General features: G+C 42.1%; 1 protein-coding gene across 1 annotated transcript in view; it reads right to left on the bottom strand.

The window, feature by feature from the left end:
- LOC310933139 (protein shisa-8) overlaps nucleotides 1-7701 on the bottom strand; it is a gene marked incomplete at both ends in the record, with an annotated part of 87019 nt that extends 79318 nt beyond the window's left edge. The window contains one exon of the mRNA XM_083896560.1: nucleotides 7136-7701. Coding sequence (XP_083752686.1) covers nucleotides 7136-7701 — 566 coding nt within the window. The remainder of the gene's footprint in view (nucleotides 1-7135) is intronic.
- Between the last annotated feature and the right edge of the window lie 14046 nt (nucleotides 7702-21747).

The following is a 21747-nucleotide window of genomic DNA, read 5'->3' as shown; positions in this document are numbered from 1 at the left end:
AAGTCCGCTGCTTAGGCCCTGTGCCAATACCTCCTCTAACCCTCAATTTTTGCTTTGCGAATTCAGCGAGCCGGCTGAGTTTTTTTTTTCAACAAAGACGGCGGCCACATCTGCAGAGGAACAATTTCGTTGTACGTATATCTTCAGCAATTGTTGGAATATGTTGATAATATGTTGATGTTTTGATATATATCCAGAGGAGAACACTAATGTCAGAAAATAACTGACGATTTATGAAAGCGGCTAGCTAACTAGCTAACTAGATAGCTAGCGGCTATTTGCCGAGTGCTTAGAGAGAGTAGTAGTACGCTCCACCGGTAGAATTGCCAACATGTGACGTAGGTTAGCACGTTCGTTACGGTCACTACGCTAATTTGCATATATCGGTGTCCCAATTCCATAGGGAAGCCACTCTCCTCAACGAGGGGAATTTACGGTTGAGGGCACTCCAAACCAAGTGGAAATTTTAAGGGGAAGAATTGGGATGGGGCCTTAATGTCATGTTAGCTGTTTGTTTAAGTGTGATGTAAAGCTAATCTTATTGATTGGATTTCTCAGTTGATTAAAACCTAATGAAATGTCCCAAACATCTAAAACCTTCACTACGGTCTCTAATAATAGAGTGTGTGTGTAAAGTGTGTGTGTGTGTGTGAGAGAGAGAGAGAGAGAGAGAGAGAGAGAGAGAGAGAGAGAGAGAGAGAGAGAGAGAGAGAGAGAGAAAGTGCAAAAAGTCTATTTCAATCATATTTCAACAAGCACCAAAAATCTCTTTGACCTTGAAATGTGTGGAACTGTAGACAGTAACTAAATGCTTAACAATGTGATTGTAAGAAAAAAAAAAAGCCAGACTTAAAAACATTCATAATTATCACCTTAACCTTTTTCAAAGTTTATTTTGGGTCGGGTTTATCTCAACAGGGCAAATTGTACCCGGTTGTTTAAGTGCCTCTAAATCTAAGGTGGGAGCAGCAACAGCTTGTACAGTGGAGATGAAGCCCAAGTTTCTTAGTTCTGCGGTCAACTTTGCATTTGAAATTTTAATCAGCAAATGTCTTTGTCCTGGAAGATAAAAAAAAAAAAGCCTATTTTCCTCCATTGTGAAGCAGACAACAAAGCTCACAGTTAAATGTTCATCTGGCCACTGCTGTACCCATTTCAGAAAATGTGGGGCGGCGTGCCCATGTTTATCTCTTGGCTCGAAACACCCGTCACAAGCGGTGATGAAAAGCGCCGCTGTGGCTGAACAATAACGGAAACAAAAAGCACCGTTGATGAAACACAATACAGTAAAGGAATAGAACGGCCGATGGAAATGATTGTTTAGATCCCCAGTGGGTCATTCAATCGTCTCTGCCCTTGAACACATGGCCCTTTGGAGGAATAACTTATGATAAGTGGTACAATGCTGTTGAAGAGAATGAGCAGTATGTGATACCGTGTGTGTGTGTGTGTGTGTGGAGGAACAGTTATAGAGTCCGCTATGAAGTGGTCAACCAAAACAGAAAAACACTTCAGCTCGCTCACGATGATCAACGTGAGATATTGTCAGTGATGATGGCGACAAATATATGTTATAATATTATATGCTGATGACTTCCATGACATAAGGCTCATTGCTACTCTACACAAAAGTCAGAGAGCCCATACTTTGTCATTGTGAGCAGGGGAGCTTACGATGACGGACAAAACAGAACAATACCACTGCAAACCATGGGGGCAGTATAGACTCAAAGAGTTCAATCAGTCGGGAAAACGACTAAAGGGCAGTCAAACAACTGTAAAAGGTGCTAGATAGCGACTGCCAGACACCAAAGAGTAATATTCCCCATTAATGGGATGACTTTACATTTAGAGATCTTATATTCCAGCACTATGAAATCAACTCCCGTTTCAGTCGATCTCTCTTAATAAAGATGTTTGTTGATACCTGCAACTTAACGCTTTCGCTGCCACGTTCGATTCCGAACGTTCACTGCAATTGCAGTGCCGGATTTCTCACGCCGCGCGTCACCAAGGCCAACTCAACTGACAAATCTTGTAAATAAATTATTGTTTTGCCATCAAAAGCCCATTTATGAGTGTTTCATTTGGTGTTTTATAGGAGGAAAACCCTGTTCAGATGTTTGAGGTGTCAATAAAGGAAAAGATATTAGCCTCAAAGTCACTGATCTGCTTGAAATGCTTCTTGTTTTTTTTGGTCAAAAACTGGTGAAATCAGCATTCAATCATTTTCTAATGCCGATTACTATAGAACAGAAAAAAGTTGGAAACAAACTTTTTTCCAGACAAAAGAAGAAACTCTATTCTTTCTTTTCTGCCCTCTAGAGGAAGCATTGCGTAAACGTCCATACCAACACATTGGAGGTATGCAGTGTAGAAAAAAAAATCTGTATCTCGTCAGTGCCCTTTCAGGTGTGTTCTGTGTCCATACTAACGCACCTACAAAATATACAGTAGTGGGCAAAAGACTCAGGGAACCACTAGTTGGAATCATGTGACTGAAAGTCGGTCTAGCTAACTCATACAACATGTGCATGTGATGCTCAAAGCATATCTTGAATAAACCTGGTGTACACAGCAGATATTTCTCAACATGAAACTGAAGGACAAACAGGTTTTACCAATAATAACATGAATTAAGGTTCCACCCCAGGTTTAAGAGAGTCATGCGTAAGGTTAGGTCACACTAAATACTTCACACTTTTTCTATGAGATATATGTTAATTTAAAACCGCATACATGTTTCCCATATGGTCTGGATATAATGATACTGTATGGTCATTATAACATTGCTAAATATCAAATATAAAGACTTTGCACAGTGCTGTATGTGCTGGTGATCACAAGAAGATTATTCTCTATTTTCAGAAAGAACTACTGGCGAGAAACAACTATAATGAAAATTCAAAGCAGGTATTTCTTTTATTTGAAAGAGGACAAGGTGAAGCTGAAAATTGTGGCCGATGAGAACCAAACATGAAGTGAATTTGGGAAACTGCGTCACTAAAATGCAGTTTTTAAACTAAACAAGAGCCTGCATTTTGGGGGCTCTAAAATGATGATTTTTAATAATAATACATTAAAAAGTAGTAGTATGGATATAGCACTTAATGGGCATTTTATTTCATCAACATACATCATTGATTTCTCCCATAAATTTAGACAGGCTGCAACTTTATTAGCTACCTTTATTCGGTTGTTGGCAAGGGTGCACCTATTTTAAATGTCTTATTTACCTGTTAATTAATGTTGTTCTCACTTGATGCTGACCCTGCTGGATTCAACTAATGCATTTAGATATCTTGTGCCTTTCGCTGTTAAGTATTGTTTTACTGTCTCTAAATGGCTTAATGCACCAGTAGCTGCAGCCAACAAATACACCTTAAGTGTATTGTGCACAATATTTATTGGCGAACGCCTTAATTCCAACGGCTGCGGTGATTACAGCTGCAGTGGTCTTACAGCAGGGCACCACCTGCACTGAGAGAGTTAGTGATGTTCACTTCTACATAGTTTGAAGGGTCGCTGATGCAAAAATGTCAGCTTTAAACCTCTGCTGCAATATTAACCCGTACACTGCATTTTACATGTTCTGCCCCTCTACTTTTCAGCTCGCGGAGGCGAGAAACAGCATTGCGATGCTATTAACGCTAACTCCTGAATCATGCATCAAAGGACAGACTTCATTCCTAATTCCGCTTTGCAGCAGTTTCCCAGACAGACTAAAGGCAAAAATACAAACAGCCGCTTGTGAGATGAGAAGAAGTGAGATGGAGGGGGTACAGGAGGGGCACTGTGTGCTTATAATGAGAGGTCCGTGAGTGAGAGTGTGCGAGTGTGTGTATGTGTGTGTGTTATGTATTGCATTGCTGCCTGTTGTGATTGCCTGACCTGAGGTTTACCCACGAGCATTACAGTCTTGGCAGATTTCTGGCAGGATTTGTTTTGTTGGATTGCACACACATACATAACTGTACACATATACACACACACACACACACACACACACACACACACACACACACACACACACACACACAGACAATAAGAAGAGATTACAATGACTGCACTCATATATACTCGCATATATATTCGCTCACAACTGTGGTCAAATTAGAGCTGAAACAATCGATTACTAAATGAATCGTCAACTATTTTGATATTAGATTAATGGGTTTGAAGCTTTTTTTACAAGATTAAAACAATATTTCTGATTGTTTTAGCTTTTTAAATGTGAATATTTTCTTCAGTGTTGGGCGTGTTAACGCGATAGCTGTGGTTAACGGCGTCAACGTTAACGCACAATGCGTTTCCATGACGACTGTAAAGTAACGCTAAACTTTAAAAACAGAGGCACACATACGCAGTACACACGTACGCTGGTTATTTGTAGCGTTGCTCTTTTCCTTTAATAAACAGACCGCCGCAGTCTTATTAACAATAAATATTGTTTTATTTGGCCAATGCGGATTTGCATTCACATTTTCACCACCTAAATAATTATGGTCATTATGTGTTTAATTGTTTTACTTCCTGTCCTGCCAGTGAAAGAGAATAGGCAACCAAAAAAAAAACTATTTAATGCCTAAGGTGTTCTTTGAAAGCCCTGAAGAGTGAAACTGTCGTTTAAATCCTTCCTAAAAGACCGGTTCAGGCAATCATTATCCATCCTGCCCAACTGCAGAGCTAACCAGTCATCCACAGCTTTAAATGCTGAATCAGCAGAATTATAACAGCCGGGCCCTTCACTCATCAGCACCTCTAACTCTCTTGTACAACTTTCTCCCGTTATCCTTATCGCCGTCACCTCCTAATGCGTCAGTGAACTGACCTTTCTCAGGATCTCATACTGTAACCATAGTGGTTAGCAGTTTTAAACCAGTGTAAATCAATGTCAGAGACAACAGGGTGGTAAAATTAGTCCAGCACTTTCTTCCATCTGCCCCTGATTCTTTCCTTGTGTTTCTCCTCTCCCGCCTTATTGCCATCGCTCCGTCTCTGAGCCATTTTGATTTTATGTGTGAAAATTAAACACACTGCTTTGGGGTTCCTCTCACGAAAGCACCTTCATAAAACCCTAGAACATACTACATACATATTTTGCTCACGTTGAATCGTGGCAAACAAGTTGGGGTCTGTCTGGACACAGATATACAGACCACACACATCTGAAATTCAAGCAAAGCAGTAGCACGCCGACGGCCTACTTAACAAGATCTTCATACGTCTAATGAGATTTCCACCCACATCTGACCTGTGCGGGGTTTCAGAGCCTAAATATTTTAAATATTAAACTTTCATAAAGCTGGACTCTTCCCAGAGTGGCAGATGATAGTAAACTAGATTATTATGTAAATGTTATGAACTCAACACCTAAACCAAATCTATGTTATTAACTGGTGTGTGTGTGTGATAATGTAGTAATAACTATTAAATTATCATAGGATAAGCAGGTGATGCCATGGGTTATCGATTATTTAAAAAACAAATTCATTGAAAACATGAACGTAAATATACATAATAATATATATAAATAAATGTAGTTGCATCCATTCTATTATCTACATACAAGTAGTACATACAAATATACCATCTCACTCACTTTTAGTTCTGCCTGCAACGATGTACTACACATTGAGGTAGCTAGAGAAGAGGGGGACCAAGTGGTATTCACCACCGCTACATCACCGACTTTTTTATGAAATATGGCCAACGCCATATTGATTTTTTTTAAACCATAAGAAACTGAGCACATCACCACCCAATGGATAATACGAGCTGTCAATCACATGGCGTCCATGCCCCATTTCGGTGTAAATAGGACTGTAATTTACAAAAAATAGCGATCATGCCTTTTAGGGGAAGACCTTAATTGATTGAGACCATAAACCTGTCAGGAAAATGTTTACTGATGCATTAAATCAGGTTAATTTTTGCATCGATTTCAACGCAAATAAAACATTGGCTTCGATATCCGCACCGGGACACTTCATATATTTTATAAACCTCTATGATGAGGTCAGTCGTTTTGAATAAGCTCCCATTAGCCAACCCTTATCACCAAATAGGCTGACCAAGTCAAACGCTCCCATCCCCCTACAGAAGCTCTCTCTCACACACACACACAATCCTGTTCTCTGTATTAGAATTAGCTGTTGGCTGCACTCCAGTGAGATCAATATCCCACCCTTCCCAAAACCACCCTCTCCCTTCTCATTGTTGAGTGGAGGCTGCACGTTGCCAAAGTCATAGTTGTGTCACAGCAATCAATCCCCCCCATCACTGGGAAAATGCCTGTACTAATACAGAGACAACACAATGGACTATAATCCTCCAGTACGTTCACCTGACATCTGTCTTTTTGAGCCTCCGACCTTTCTGATTCACCTCACTCAGGTGCTTCTCTGTCACTGTGGCCATCGCCTGCTCCCTCATGGACGTAACAACACAATCGTATCACTCGTCCACAGAAATCACACCCATTATCACCTCAAAGCAAAACGAAAAACACCAAACATGATATCATCAGGAGTCTCCAGGAGAAACATGAAGCTAGATCCGGAATTATGAAAGTAATTCAGTGAGTAATGGATTGTATATTACTGTTAATACTTTAATGACTTTAGTAATTAACTCGTCAATACATAATTGATTTAATATCTGATCCAATTGTAGACCCTTGTCTCAACGGGCTGATCTGAAACGTAAACTGTGTAAAATGTGCAGCATTTCAGAAATTCTATGAATGACATAACATCCACATCCGTTAGGGCTGTTAATGATTCAAATTCTGATATCTGTTTGAAGTTGTGGGGTAAAGAACACCAACTTGAGCCTTGAAATCCTATTGGAGTTCAAACTATACAGCATACGAGTGCATCAGACTGTTTGAGGTTCTTACTGTATGGTCTTAGATCCACATACAAATATGTGACCAACAGCAAGTGTACAATACACATCCGTGTACGTGGGCAAGTAAAATATCTGACTGTCTTTGAATCTTTGGTTTGGAAAAAGTCAAAGCCTCCAATCAGAAGTCAGTTAGTAAATCTTAAGCATACTAAATGGACACAGGGAAACTGCTAAAATGGCTCTGCTTCATCTCAATCATCCATCCACATCTCTCAGTTCCTACCTGGAGTTGGTCATGTCAGCCTGTCTCCCTTGACTTTTCTCCAGACCGAGCTTGGTGAAAATCCCGACCAACACCATGATGGCCACCACTCCACAGATAATATACACGATCATGTGGGTCCGATCCCGGTCTGGCGGCAGCTGAGCCTCAGTGACGGGCGTCTCGGGTTTCCCAGTGTTGGCCCACACCGGCGTGTCATAGTTGGAACAGGAAGTCTGGTCCAGACTGTGAATCTTGAACTGGCAGCAGAAGCGGTAAAAGCAGGAGCCGCAACAGAACATGTAGATACCTGCGTTGCAGTTGAACGGCGGGTCCCACTGACCCATGACATCATAGTAACCCCAGCATCGGTTGCTGCCAGCTGGTGCTGGTTTGTCCTCCAAGTCTGGTGTGGGTGTGGCCAGGGCAGCCTCTGGCACCATAGAGGACTCTGTAGTCTGGTTATTGCTGAAGACCTGGGCCAGAGCCTGACCTGATGACCGCAAGCTCAGCTCAGGCAGGGAGGTCAAACCCAGGAGAATAGCCAGGAAGAAGCTCATCAAGAGTGGATACATGGTGATGGCCATCTCACGCTCCGTTGTGTTGTGACCCAATTAAAAGCTCCAAAAAAGAAGGTCCAATATATCCAAAAACGCTAAATAATAATAAACTCTGAATCTTTACTGATTTATTAGAAAACACGGCACAAACGTGTCTCTATCTGTGCCCAGAAGAGAAACAAAACACCGCTCAATTAGTGCAGTGGGAGTTATTACTACACATAGTTACAGAACATTGTTGTCCAAGGGCAGAGGAACAAGTGGGTGAAAGAAATCAATCTCCCATCTTAACATGCCTCTAATAGGAGTGAATGAGTCCCTGGTGAGCAGGTGCTCACAAGCACAGACAGCATCACAGTCCCTGCTCCACTGTAAATGAGTTGCTGCAGCTCCAAGTGTGTGATATTCTAAATTTCAGGAAATGTCACCCTTTCACAAAAGCCATGTGTCACTGCGCTGACAGCAGAGGAGGTTGTAGATAAATCCAAATACGGCAGATTGGGAGGGAACGTCGTTTAGGAGAGCATGATACCTACAAACGGACGTGCCACTGACATTTCCAGCAAAAAGCTCCCCCCCTCCCCGACCCCTTGCTGAGTGGATGAATAATCCGTCAAGAGAGAGAATTCAAAGTTCCTGACGTCAGTAGCAGAAAAAAACAAGGCTGCAGATTCCTCTCAAACTTGCAGCATGAAAAGCTTTCGTTTTACTCCAGAGATGGACTCATATTCCTGAGTGGATAACGACTCTAAAAGCTCAAGTCTGGAGACTTAACTTGCATTTATCCTGCTGCTACCTTCAGTGTCACAGTTCAGTGGAAGCTTTTTTATTTTTGTGGTGGGCATCGTCTCACCGCCAACCTTTGTCCACTTTGCTTGCCAAATGTTATTTCCCTCTTTGAGAAGTGTGGCTCCAGTTTCAGTCAGTGAATGATTGAATAGTCCGCTTTTATTTTGTAAGCTTCCAGCCAAAACTCCAACAGGTAAAAAACAAAAAAACACAGCTGCTCTACACTTTTTTAAAACATAACTCCGTGATCTTGCCAAGCTGAAATCCTATGGCGATCACAAACGTCCGTCTTCCATCGTGTTTTTCCTGTCACGCACACACACACACACACACACACACACAAATCCCTCTGTTGACAGTGGTCTGTCAGTGTCACTGTAGGTTTCTAGTGACACACACGAGGAGTCCGGTTGGCTTTTTGTGCTCAGCGTGTCTCCTGTTGCTGCTGCTCCACTGAAAAGACCCCCCTCTACTCCTCTCCTTTCCCTCCCACCCCCCTGTGTGGAATCCCTGGGTCTCTAAAGGACCCAGGACACCAGCTGGGTACTCTCTGTCTATCACCCACTCAGTACTGCCCTTCAAGTGCTCAGGCTGAAAAAAAGGAGAGGAAAGGGGAGGAGGAAAGAGGGAGAGAGAGGGAGAATGGGAAGGGCTGATGTTGTGATTCTCAAACCTAAATGTCTTAGTGCTGCTGCATCCAACAGAAGCTGTAAAAAAAAGAGAGAAAGCGGTGGAATGACTTGGAGCACAAAGCGGATTGTTCGCTCCCTTCCCTTGGCTCGCTTTTGGCTCAGTTCCTGATTAAGTCTCTGTGTTTACACTTCGATCTTAATCTCGAGACTCAATCCCACCTCTGATCTTTGCTGCCTGCATCTCCCTTTCAACTATTTACCTCAAACCCTCTCCTCCTCTCTTTTAGCCCCCCACCCCCTTGACGAAACACCAGCTCAGAGAGCCTGTGGATTGCCCTCTGCACTTTCGGCGACGCACTTGCACAAGCACCTCGCGGGGGGAATATCGCTCCTCAAGCCAACCGGGACGAAACGGAGAGACAAGTGGAGATGCGACAGACAAACGAGGACGGATCAAAAAATATCCTGTTTTCAAAAGAAGCCTCTTGGTTCTTTTTTTTGTTTGTTTTTTTAAATCTAGGACTATCTGCAACGGCAGCTCTTTGTTGTTGTTGTTGTTGATATTGTAGTTAATTACTCACTTGCCAGTTTTTCAGATTTCAAATTTTTCCATTGGCATCAATGTATTATTAATTTTCCTCCACTGAGCAAAAAAAAACAATCTCAAAGCAATAATATGCAACACTTTCTGAGCAAATGTTGCATATTATCCTCCGTGCAATGGATTGAGTCCGTGTCCGGCTTCAGCTTCTTTGAAAACAGGCATAATTTGATATATATGTATAGGAGTTTTATATATATATCATATGTATGTGTTTTCACTGGTGCTCTGCTTTATGGGATGCTCCAAACAGACGTGTGAAGAGCAATAAAATGCTTCTTCTTTTCTTTCTTTCTTTTTTTTGTTTTATTCCATCCTGCCCCTTTGTTGCTGCTGCTGCTGCTGCTTCTTCATCATTCTTGGTTCTTCTTCTTCTTCTCCTTCATTCCATTATTTCCTCGCTGGCTCGCTCTGCGTCTGGATTCCGTCTGTTGCTGATGCTTTCACTGCTGCTGCTGTTATCTGGCAGGACTGGATGACAATATCTCTCTCTCTCTACACATACACAGGCTCCCGCTCTCTCTCTTTCCCTCACTCCTCCCTCTTTCGCTCACTCCTCCTCCTTCCTCTCTCTCTTTCACACACACACACAGACACACACATGCTTGTCCTTCGTGGGTAAATGAGTGTTTGCTGACTCTCCCTTTCACTCTCCTCCTCTCCATCACCATGTGTCACTGACAGTCTCTCCTCTCTCCGTTTTGTCCCACATTTGTTTTCTTTGCCTCTTTCTCCTTAATTTCCACCCCCTGCATCTCCATCCTCAGCTCGTTCTTATCAGTTCATCCCTCTTTACATCCCAGATTTGTCAAACATTTTCATTTCTCTTTGACTGCCTCCCTTGTCCTACATATTCATTTTTTTTCATCCCTTCCCAGTCCCTTCCAGTCTACATTCTGCTTCTTTTTCCTCGTGCCAATTTCCTTTTCCCAAAATGCCTGTCAGTCCAACAAATGAGAGCATTAACGCTGACTGAGTCAGCAGGTCGGAATAGGCATATGTGTGTGTGTGTGTGTAATTACTGAGCTAATGTCTCTGCACATCCTCGTCTTTGTGTGAGCATGTCTGGAACATGTGTGCTGCTGCAGTCTAAAGGGGCTGATTTAAAGAGGAAAAAGAGGGAGTACTAAGGCATGGATGGAGGTAAAGAAAGGAAGAGGATGGCAGGAAGAGCGGGAGGGAGGGGAGGAGAGAGGACAACAGTGGATCTGCTGCCAGAGAGCGGAAGGGAGAGGGAGAGAGGACCGAAATTATCCCAGGGAAGAGAGCGGGATTAAGAGACACAAGCATGGCAAGTGGAATAGGAACTGACAGAGGGAGAGTGTGTGTGTTTGGGGAGAGGGTGGGGGATTGGAGATTGGAAGGAAGTGTAGACAGGTAAAAGGAAAAAGGGAAAGAGCTATCCCTGGGGGAAAGAGACATATTGGACCTACAAAGAAAGGGAGGGGAGGGAAAAAAGAAGAAAGGGAGAGTTTAAAATCCCAGGACAACAAAATGTTTTGGATAGAAAACGAGCCAAGATAAGAAAAAAAATAGTGAATATGACTAATGACAGTATTTCACCAGACTTAAAGCAGCAAAGCAAATACAGCTTAGTATTTCATTGTTCGCAAGTGGTGCTTTGACGCACCGGTTCATACCGAAAAGTCAAAAAAACAGCAGCAAAATAAACAGTTCAAGGCCTTTTCCACACGTACTAAAGGCGGATTTCCACTGGACGCGTTACAACCGCGGCACGCCAGCGGCGTGGTTCTGCTTCGTCCTCTGCCTAGCGCCAATCCCCACTGGGCGCGTTACGGTAGCGGCACCGTGCCTTGGAAGCCAGCGGTATTCACGGAAGATCACGCGATAATCTCGAACGGACGCGATAGACTGTGTGTATAAAGGAAACAACAACGACGCAGCTTCTTTTCATTCTCCGACGTGTAAGAACTGTTGATCTGGTGTCATAAATGATTTTATGTTTGTCCACTTCAACAATCAGTCTCTCGTGGTACATTATGACTCTCCGAGACGCTCTGATTAATTGAATGTTGATGTGAAGTTGTGATAGGCTATATGACCTGCATATTGTCTTTTATTTTGAAAGGGGGGCGGAAGTGTTTTACTTTGAGTCTGTGTCGACTTCCTGTCTGGTGCGCTCTGCTTTGTTGAAATTTAGGTGGTACAGCAGCGGCAATGGCAAAAACAGAACTGCTACCTATCGAAAGCACTTTGGCTCGGCGAGCCGCTTCTGGGACGCTGCTGAGACGTGCTGCATCGCGCCCAGTGGAAATTAGAATGGAAGCTATTTGCAACAGCGACCGCGCCGCTGACGTGCCCCGGCTGTAACGGGTCCAGTGGAAATCGGGGATTAGGGCTTAGCTGAAGAAGTAACTCTTTTTCATTGTTTTCCCTGCAGCTCATCTGTGCTAACTGCATTACACTCAGCACCGGCCTCTCGCACTCAAATCACTTGAAGTCGTGAAGGCAAATCGTGACAGGACCCTACGTCAAAAACACACGCATGCACACTCGCGACATGTGTGCCGCCTCACACTTTAGTTATGCAATATATCACAAATGAGCTAATCCCCTTCTTCTTCCTCGCTCTTTAATGGGAAAAAAGCTATTTTTTCAAGGAGAAATAAAACATTATTTTAAAGCTGCTGTGAACATTGTAGAGACATCTACGCTCTACATATATAAGCAACTGAATCTCAAAGCTCATGGAGAGGCAGCGTCACATGGGAGTGGATCGGGTATTGCCTCAGATGCAAAATGGGTAGGAAAGGGATAAAAGGTATGGAAAGGCAAGGAGATGGAATATAAGCGAGGCCTCGGGGGAGAGACGGAGGGCAGAGAAAACAGATTGAGCGGAGATTTCTCTTAAGTCGGTTCACTCCCCCTGCTTCTCTGGCTGTGTTCTATCAGAACATAATCTTTCCTCCATCAAGTCTCCTCCTACTCCTCCACCACCTTCGAAGGTAGAGTCAACATCAGAGGTCTGGATTGCTTAATTGCCCATACTGATTGGTTTTCTACCACAGTTTGAGCTTGGAAGTTGAGTCTTTTCCTCCACGCGACTCTAAATAGCATGTAGACAGCCTTATTACTGATGAAGTGTGTTTGATGTCTCTGTTTCCTATTTAAACCACATTGTAGCGTCGTTCTCTCAATCAATCTCCATTTCCATCCTCTCCTCCTGCTCCCAGTGACACTTATCTCCTCTCTTTTTGCTCCATGCATTTCCTTTGCATCTTCCCCTCTCCCATTTAATCTCACAAGTTTTTCTAAAACATAATTTAACTCGAATCTCTTTGCCTCTTCTCTTCCACCACTCTCCATTCCTCCCTCGTCCTCCAATCCTCTTATCAAACGACTACCTTCCATGTTTCCCAGATTACAGCGCATGTGCGACACCGCACCTGTCACTCCACCTTAGCTTTGCCTCCTGTGAGTGCCGGCGTTCTCTCGCTCTCTGGCACTTCTTCTCGCTCGCTATAGCTGCTCGTCTTCCTGTATCCTCTGACTGTCACTCTCTATAGATTAGTTCATGGTAGAGAGGAACTGAAATAAAAAAAAAAATAACATTGGTGTTATGGGAGGGTAAGTCAGACCAGGCCATGTCAGAGGGAGGGTGGGGGTCCTTTAGCTCTGTCCTGAGCCATCACTCAACAACGGGCCTTAGGGATTTGGCCTCTTCCCTATTTTTTCACATGAGTCGCGTGCATCTCAGAGCAAAAAAAATACACAATGAGAATGATCTTTCTTCACAGTTTCAGCATCTATATCTGTCTCATAAGCATTTCAGGTTCCTGACTCTATTCCATTTCAACAAAGTTCCATTTTAAAATCCGTGCAAGGCTAACAAATTCACAGCTATAAACTGAAAAGTCCTTGTATTTAGGGTTAGGGTGTCATGATTTTACAGGCAAAAAAATCAGTAAAACATAGCAGAAGCTCCACAGCAGGTGAGCAGAAGACACACACCCGGTATGAGGATGCACATGCCACTTAAGCCCAATTTATACTCCTGCCTAATGTGCTCTACATCGGTTACACAGAGCCCTCTACGTTGCCGGAGAGACTGTCAGAGAGCCTCTCCGTCATCTCCGACTGCATTAAATATTTTTTAAAGCTCCCATAGAGTGGCACACGGCGTAGAAGTTCATCAAATTTGCCAGCCGACCTTCGGAAGTGGGTTTCTTCGTCCATGTCCCTCATCGGTCCAATAAGACTGTTAAATTCGCCTGCCATCATACCGTCTCGGTACATTTAGTGGACGTACATATCACCTCCGGACACGTCTTTTACGTCTCCATTTTTGTATCAAAAGTATCTGAGTTTAAATGATATTCAGCTGCAACAACAACAACAACAACAGTCTTAGCGACCCCTACTGATCGGGCGGGAAATTGCAGTGCATATCCGGCACCATGACGGAGAACTATGAAGGCTGGAGGGGTCTCGGTGGTTACGCAGTTGGATAACGCATTACGCAGTTGTTGTGGAAGTATAATGTGGCCTTTAGTGAAGATTTCTCACTACATTTTAATACATAAAACTAGATTTTAAATGTTTCTCTGTACTCAAATGCATGTTGCAAACCATAAGTGGGTGACAGGGATCAGCACCACATCACATCCACATCCTGTAGATAATTGCACACTGTAGGGGTCAAAGCAAAATCCCAGGTAGAGCCAATTTCTTTGGATTACAGACCATCATCTTGTTTTCCTGAAGGTCAGCGAGTGGCTGTCCGTTTACCGTCACCCTGCTATCACCATTGTAGCTGTCTTTATATAAAAATCCTCCCCCTCACCACCACTATCACCACAGGTGGATCTAATTCCCCACTCTGGCACCACTTTTTGTGCCTTGATCCTTCGTCTTCAATCACAACACACAACAGAGCTCAACCTGTCTATTCCTCACGTCAGAGCAAAAACAGGAAATGTCTGTTGTGAAAGGAGAGCCGTGGGCCATTTTTAACCTCCGCAGTAAGACAATGTGGGTCAGCTCCAATAATAAGAAGAAAAAAATCTATGGGAAGTCTTGAATTTCCTGTCGTATATTTGCCGGTTCTATATTTGTATGTATAACGCTGGAACGGTGTTGTGTTATACTGTATGTTTGCGGCGGGGTGAAGCACAAATGAGCACAACCGCACTGCCAGTAGCAGATCAATGACGACCACTAATGCACTTTAAAAACTGATGATTCTTTTGAGGCATTTGTAAGCCACGCTGTCCACTATACTGCCAGTCTTATACTACACAAGTAGCCATTTACTTTAATGATGACAAAATGAGAGGTTTTGTTCACGTGCCAACATTTTCAGCTGACATCAGTCAGTATTACGTCACTGCAACTTAAAGTATTTACAGCCCGGGTATTCACAGGGAAAACATTTAGAATGTAAGTCAGTTTCTTGAACTTAGTTTATGTAATTTCTTTGTAATTGTCATATGATATTTATGGCAAGATACAATCAGATGGATTTACTATCAAGGTGGTAAAACCAACGTTATATTTTCAGCTTTTTTATTTTTATTTTCCAGTAAAAGCATATTTTCTCGAAAAAATGGCAAAAAAACAAATGTTAGGTGTTTACGAAAGCTGGAAATCATGTTCCTGAATGTCTTGTTTTCGCCACAAAACCGTTTTAATGATTTATTTGTCATATGGAGCAAAGAAACCAGAAAATATTCACATTATTGGAATATATTGTAAGAAAGACCACAAAAACTATGAGCAGACAAAAAAAGGCAGGAGTTGCCACACTATTACTGTGGACTCTCCCTTATGCGGTACAGGGATTATCTGAAACGCTTCTCATTCACATTGAATGGAGCAGCATCACAAAACCGGGAATATTCAACGACCTGATTATCAGTCGTGCATATCTTACCACAAGGTGGCAGCACTGACAATAGTGACACAACATTATTTGAATTAACAAAGAGTGGGTTGTGTTGCTGCCTTGGAAACCTTCACCAAAAGTAAAAAAAAATATTAATCTCAAGGTAATTGGGGTGGATTAACTGTACTTTACTAACTTTAGAGGCCTGTGCAACATCTATTTACATCAAATAGTATGTGTAAACAAACAAGCAGTAAAACAAATAAAAAAATATAATAATTCATTGAGTTATAGGAGTGATTTCTTCTTTTGCAGCAGTGCTATTGTGGCCTGTATTCAAGTCAAAGTTGTTTTAAATGAAATGTCCTAATTATCAATAACTGCAGCTTTCCATGCTAGCTTGTGCTAAGTTGTGAGTGCTAAATCAAAGATTAGACAGTGATATGCAGTGGTCTAATATGATAAAGTTCAAGTATAGGAAACACTGTATATGCATTAAATTATACATTATGCCAACACAAATGTATGTTTTTTACCTGGAAACTCAGAAAAAAGAGAAATAATTAAACTTACCTTTCAGAATGAGTCTTGAATGTTGACCAGGTCAAACCTCCTCCTCCTCCTCCTCCTCCTCTTCCTCTTCCTCTGCTCATGTTAAACCCGAGGATAATTAACTAAAACCCTGTCTCTCTCACACACACACACACGAACCAAAACACACACTTTTTTAGCATGGCGACTTTGTGGAGCGTGACGTCACACGTCCTCCGTGACGTCTCGAGCGCGGTTGTTTTTAAAAGAAACAAAAGCTTCCTCCAACAGAAACGACTGAAGCTCGACGTTACGTTTGAAACATCTTCATGTTTGTGACTGAGGGTTATTTATTCGCTTCTGACGCTGAAGACGACACCAAAATATCCACGTAACAGAGAGAGAGAGAGACTGACGTGGCTGAGGCAGGTGAACAGGTGAGAGGCACGGGCACGTCAGGTGATCACGTGTCGCGTGACGCCACCAGTTACGTTAACTGGAGAGGGAGAGAGAGAGAGAGATGCCCCCTGCTGGAGAAACGCTGTACATCATATTTCTACTACTTACTGTATATTTTGCATTTTTTAAGTACAATTTAAAATCAGGATTTTGTATTTTACTTGAGTACGTATTGACTCAAGTATTGTACTTAGTTACTTGATAAATCCTATCCGTTACTGAGTAAAAATAAAAATTCAGCACAATGAAGACATACAGGGGGAAAATATACACCAGAACCAGACGAATGATGATGTGATTAGCAATAGCACTGGCGCGTGAACATAGAGGGTAGTAACTTAGTAACTTTTACTTAAAGTACATTTCAAATGAACTACTTTTTACTTTTACTTGAGTACAATATTATAGTACTTTTTCCACCTCTGATATTATTCTATTACCCCCTCCTATAATTATTTATTTATTTCAGTCAGAACAGATAACATAATAATAACATAATAACAAAGTCTCACTTGCAGCTAGTTGGGAGAGAGGAAACAAAAACGAAATTAGGTTTAAAACAAACAAAACAATATTATAAAGACGAGACATTTATAATGACACAGCTAAAATACATACTCAATGTCACTCAAAGCAATCTGAGTGACATTTTCCATAAAACAAACAAACAAACAACAACAAAAACTTGCAAAAAAAGAAAGGATGCATCATTCGCTATCACTCTGCAAAAGATTAAGAAGTCTTACAACAAACTGGTCTTTTTTTACACCATTCAGTGTGAACAATCGCGACCCAAATCACTACATGAATGCTACTCAATAACGTCTGCAGCACACGCTCAGTATAACGTCACAGTTATGGGGCTCTTTCTTCAAGGTTTTGAGCACACTTCGTCGTGCTGCGTCAAGACCAAGATGAGATCTGTCTGTGGAGTGTCTGCGTTTACTCTTCAGAGTGACTCGCAAGGATCCACAGAAGAGAAGACATTATCCAGAGATTTATTAGAGTTGAAGGACACAGTGAGATAAATAATCTGGTGTCTGTAATCAAACCCGACCTGTAGTGTGAACAGTACGAGCACAGACAGACAGACAGACAGACAGACAGACACGCTTGAGCCGTGCAGACAGCTGATTCCGTGACATCCTGGCAGCATGGAGTCCGTCAGTCCAAGGATGAAGCTTCAGGCTCTGCCATAACTCAAGCTCACTATGAATGAGTGAGGACAGCTACAGCTACAGCTGAAAAAAAAAACACATGCTGAATGGTTTTACAGCAACAATGGAACAGAAATATTAAAGAAAGAGCAACTAATAATCAGGAAAACCACACAGGGAAAAGACACCCAAGGAGCCAGCATCCAGCAGTCAGGCATCGGACGTCAATAGAGAATCATCCCCTGCATCTTTGTGTTTTGTTTCTGTTTCGTACTAATTCAGTCTCAATACCCTGCAAACTCTGTGGGTTTGTCTGTGTCAAATAGAGAGAGAGAACTCAGTCACTCACTCACTCACTCACTCACTCAGAGATTAGATCTGTCCTCACTCGAGCCCCAGAAGTGAGACAAAATGGAGAGAAATGTAGGAAGAGAGTGTGACAGAGGGAGATAAACAGAAAGGTCACCTGAAGGTAAACAAAGAATGATGAAGGTGGGATTTGTGATATAGAAAAAAATCATGCCGGCACGGAGTGGAAGGAAATGGGGGGGGGGGGGGGGGGGTCAAACATCAGCTCTGGATGGTTTTTATGAAAAATGTAGAAAATTTGAGTCCTATTTTGCACATCTGTGTTTTTGGATGGTTGTGATCTTTGTCGTCACGTTGCTTTACTGCGCAGTTGGTCCGTGTCCCATTTTGTGTCTTTGTCATTGACTAAAATAGAAACGTTAACAGTCACTTCAGTCGGGGGTCGTTGATGCAGTTGGGACTGAACCCAAAATGTCCATTTAGTGAAAGTCTATGCTGGAAAGAAATTGAGAACAAAAAAGTGCAGGAGTTTGGTGTTGCACAAAGGAAACTCTAACTCTGTCTCACTGTCTCCTCCTGCTGAGGATTTGTGACACAAAGCAGATTTGTAAAATCCAGTATAGACTTTCAGCGGAGCTCAGTGATCTTGTCACGCACTCATATGCACTGAGTCAACTTAAATTAGAGTGATTACGTACGCGCGTGTGCGTGCACGGTTTATATTTGTGGATTCTGTGGATTGGGATTAGCCCAGTTTAGATGTTTCTGTTGCTTAAATTTATGGGTGACTCATCGTTTTGATCCACGCACACCATCGATGACATCACCGTGAGCTCACAGTGCTTACCCCCCCCCCCCCCCCCCCCCCCCGCCTGAGGGCTGTTTATCTTTTCTAAATTTACCATCTCATCGCACTGATAGAAACATTCTAACTTGAGCAGTCGACTATATACCTGCAAGCCATGAAGCAACCGAGCTTCAATGAAGAGCTGTAATCCAGAGAATATCTGGTGTGTATTTCATAGTGTGCATAAATACGTGACATATATATTGGAAAGCAAATCGCTTAAAGGAGAATATTTTCCTTGATGTTCAGAGAGCGATGGCATGCATCAAAAGGCTCAATCTACTCCTTCAAAGGGAAATTTGAGTCAAGGAGGCGATAATGGTAAAGCTGGAGTTACTGAATCGTCCTCTTCGTGAGGGAAATGTGCACATTTTTGGTTGAAGTATTAACAATTAGCCAAAATAATTCATAGTATTCATCAAAATATGACTGTCATAATATTTACAGCAGCCATGATAGCAGCACTGCTTAATAATGCTAATGATAATAACAAGGCAATTTCACGTAGTTCTGTTTACGTTAAAGTGTTAAAAAATTCAGAATTTTAAAATTACTTTTCCTGCCATTTTATCAAATTTACTGGAGCAGTGACTTATAAAAAAAGTCCTTTCAAAACTTTAAATCATTAACATTAAAACATATGGACTGAGTTTGACGTGGCTAGCTCAAACGTGCTAGGACTAGTTTGTTCAAATGGCATTTTTGTTTTTCCAAAATGGCCGACCACCGGTTGGGCAGAGCTAATGGAAGTACAATAGAAACGTGTTTGGAAGCATGAGAGCAACAAGTGTACCAAGTTTTTTTAAATTCAGAACAACTATGTGCGACTTAGGCGCGATAGAATTTTTTTTTTTTTTTTTAATTAGCATTTAACGCAACAAGAGTATATATTTATATATTATATCGTAAACAACATTTCTCAGCTTTCAAATATCACTAACTTGCTATCTTGCTAACTTTGAGAGTGGCTGTGTTTTTCAGAGCGTGACTACGACAAAGAGCCTTAAGTGAATAGCAGGTAATGGATCGGCTCTACGTTGACATTCAATCTGACCACACCGAGCGTTTCCTCACTCGTGCGGGTTTGTATAAGGTTGCAATGTAAGAGTCCGTTTACACACACGGACAAAAATGGATCAGGTTCCCCCAGAACGCAGAGTATTCTGTTAACCGTTTACAGACGGCTCTAAGTCTCGTCACTCAGGATGTCTGCATCAACAAAATTAAAAAATAATCCCTCCACCCGTGTTCCACCACTTACTTTATCCCGCCCACTTGAGGTTTGTGTGTCGAAGGGTTCATCACGGGTGCCAACACACACAGAAACAGGCGACCTTCTTGCTGTGAGGCAACTATATTATTTTTTCTTCAAATGGCAAATATCTTTGCTTAATAAGGTAAAGAAAAAAAAAAGTGCTATTGTCAAACCTCATAGGAAATAAAGCTGACCTTTACATGAGGCTTTAGACATTCTGGCAGTTTAATGTAGAGTAACAAAAACACTTGTTGAAGCTATGAAACTGGAAATACACTCACCTACAATAGCACTACAATGAGGCCACAAATAACTTACTTTACTTACTCCAATGATATCATCTATTTTTACCTAAGTTTTACCTAATACCATTTCCTTTGTATTCAGATCATCTATCTATAAAGTATGTTGCATCTGTCTGTCTGTGACAGGCGTATCTCGCTGTCCGTTAGTCAGATCGCCCTAGGACTTTGGATATGGGTTGAGCATAGCCCTATGGTGTGCATCCTTAATTTTCCAATTTTTTGGAGGAATTTTAATTTTCACGGATTTATCACGCCGCACTTTCGCTGATTTATCACGCTACACCAGGCAGGCAGCGGCTCATCAGCAGCAGCTGCGCTGTCTGGAGCGGGGAGGTTGGGGGGTGAAGAGGCTGTCCTCACGGTGGGTGAGACATTTTCACACGGTTCAACAAAGAACATGGTGTTGTACTGAAACTACAAGGTGTCCATTCACCAATACGCAAGCGAATATTTATTTTGCATTAGCATGCTACTACTTTGCGGCTAACTTGGCCTGAACCTGTTTCCAAAGGTAAGCTAGCGAGGCTACGATCAGCATTAGCTATCTGTTTTGTGACTATGTATAGGAATACATACTTCCTACGGGCACTGCACTTGTTTCTATAAACACAATTTTCCTCAGCGGCTCAGTGGTTTTCTTATGAAGGTTGGAAAACCCTTACTTAAGACATGAGATGAAAGGGGAAAAAAAACTGAATATGTTATCGCGCATATTTTCTCACATTAGTTTTCACACTCACACACTGACAGTCGCGCCATATGTCATGTTATAGGGTTATTTTCAGCACGTGGAGATGAAGTTTACGTGTGATGCATGTCACTTCTTACATACTGTACCCTTTTCCTGCAGGAAATGTAATGGCTTTATGTACAGGTTCAAAAAGACAGATGATGATGAAGAATTTTAAGAATTCCAAACAGTTGTAAAGTGTTTTCCGAGCAAAGATGGCGACAAAACCGAACAAACTCTGGGAACAATCAACGCCAAAGAGAGCATAAATAAAACCTTATGCCAAATCAATCTATAATGACCCTTACAAGGTCATTGTTTTGACTCTATAGTGACACACAGACACTTAACTCAGCCCCCCATCTCTGACTCTGAGGCCTTAAATGTTACACCACCACCATAAAGGTTTATCTCAGCTCTAATCAATAGTGTATGACTTTCATTATCTTTGCCACTGGTAATATAATCACTTTGCAGCCTGGGAAAACGGGTGCATGATCCTCTATCATCACAATCATCGTCGTAACCGATGTAAGTGGATGGATATTTAAAGCACAGGGAAGCACTGCACCCACACCCAGCTGCAAGACCTCACTTCCTTTGGCAAGCTATT

This window comes from Microchirus variegatus, assembly GCF_963457635.1.
Source record: "Microchirus variegatus genome assembly, chromosome: 10".
NCBI lineage: Eukaryota > Metazoa > Chordata > Actinopteri > Pleuronectiformes > Soleidae > Microchirus > Microchirus variegatus.
The sequence above is the reverse complement of the archived record's forward strand: the minus strand, read 5'-3'. Positions and strand labels throughout refer to the sequence as shown.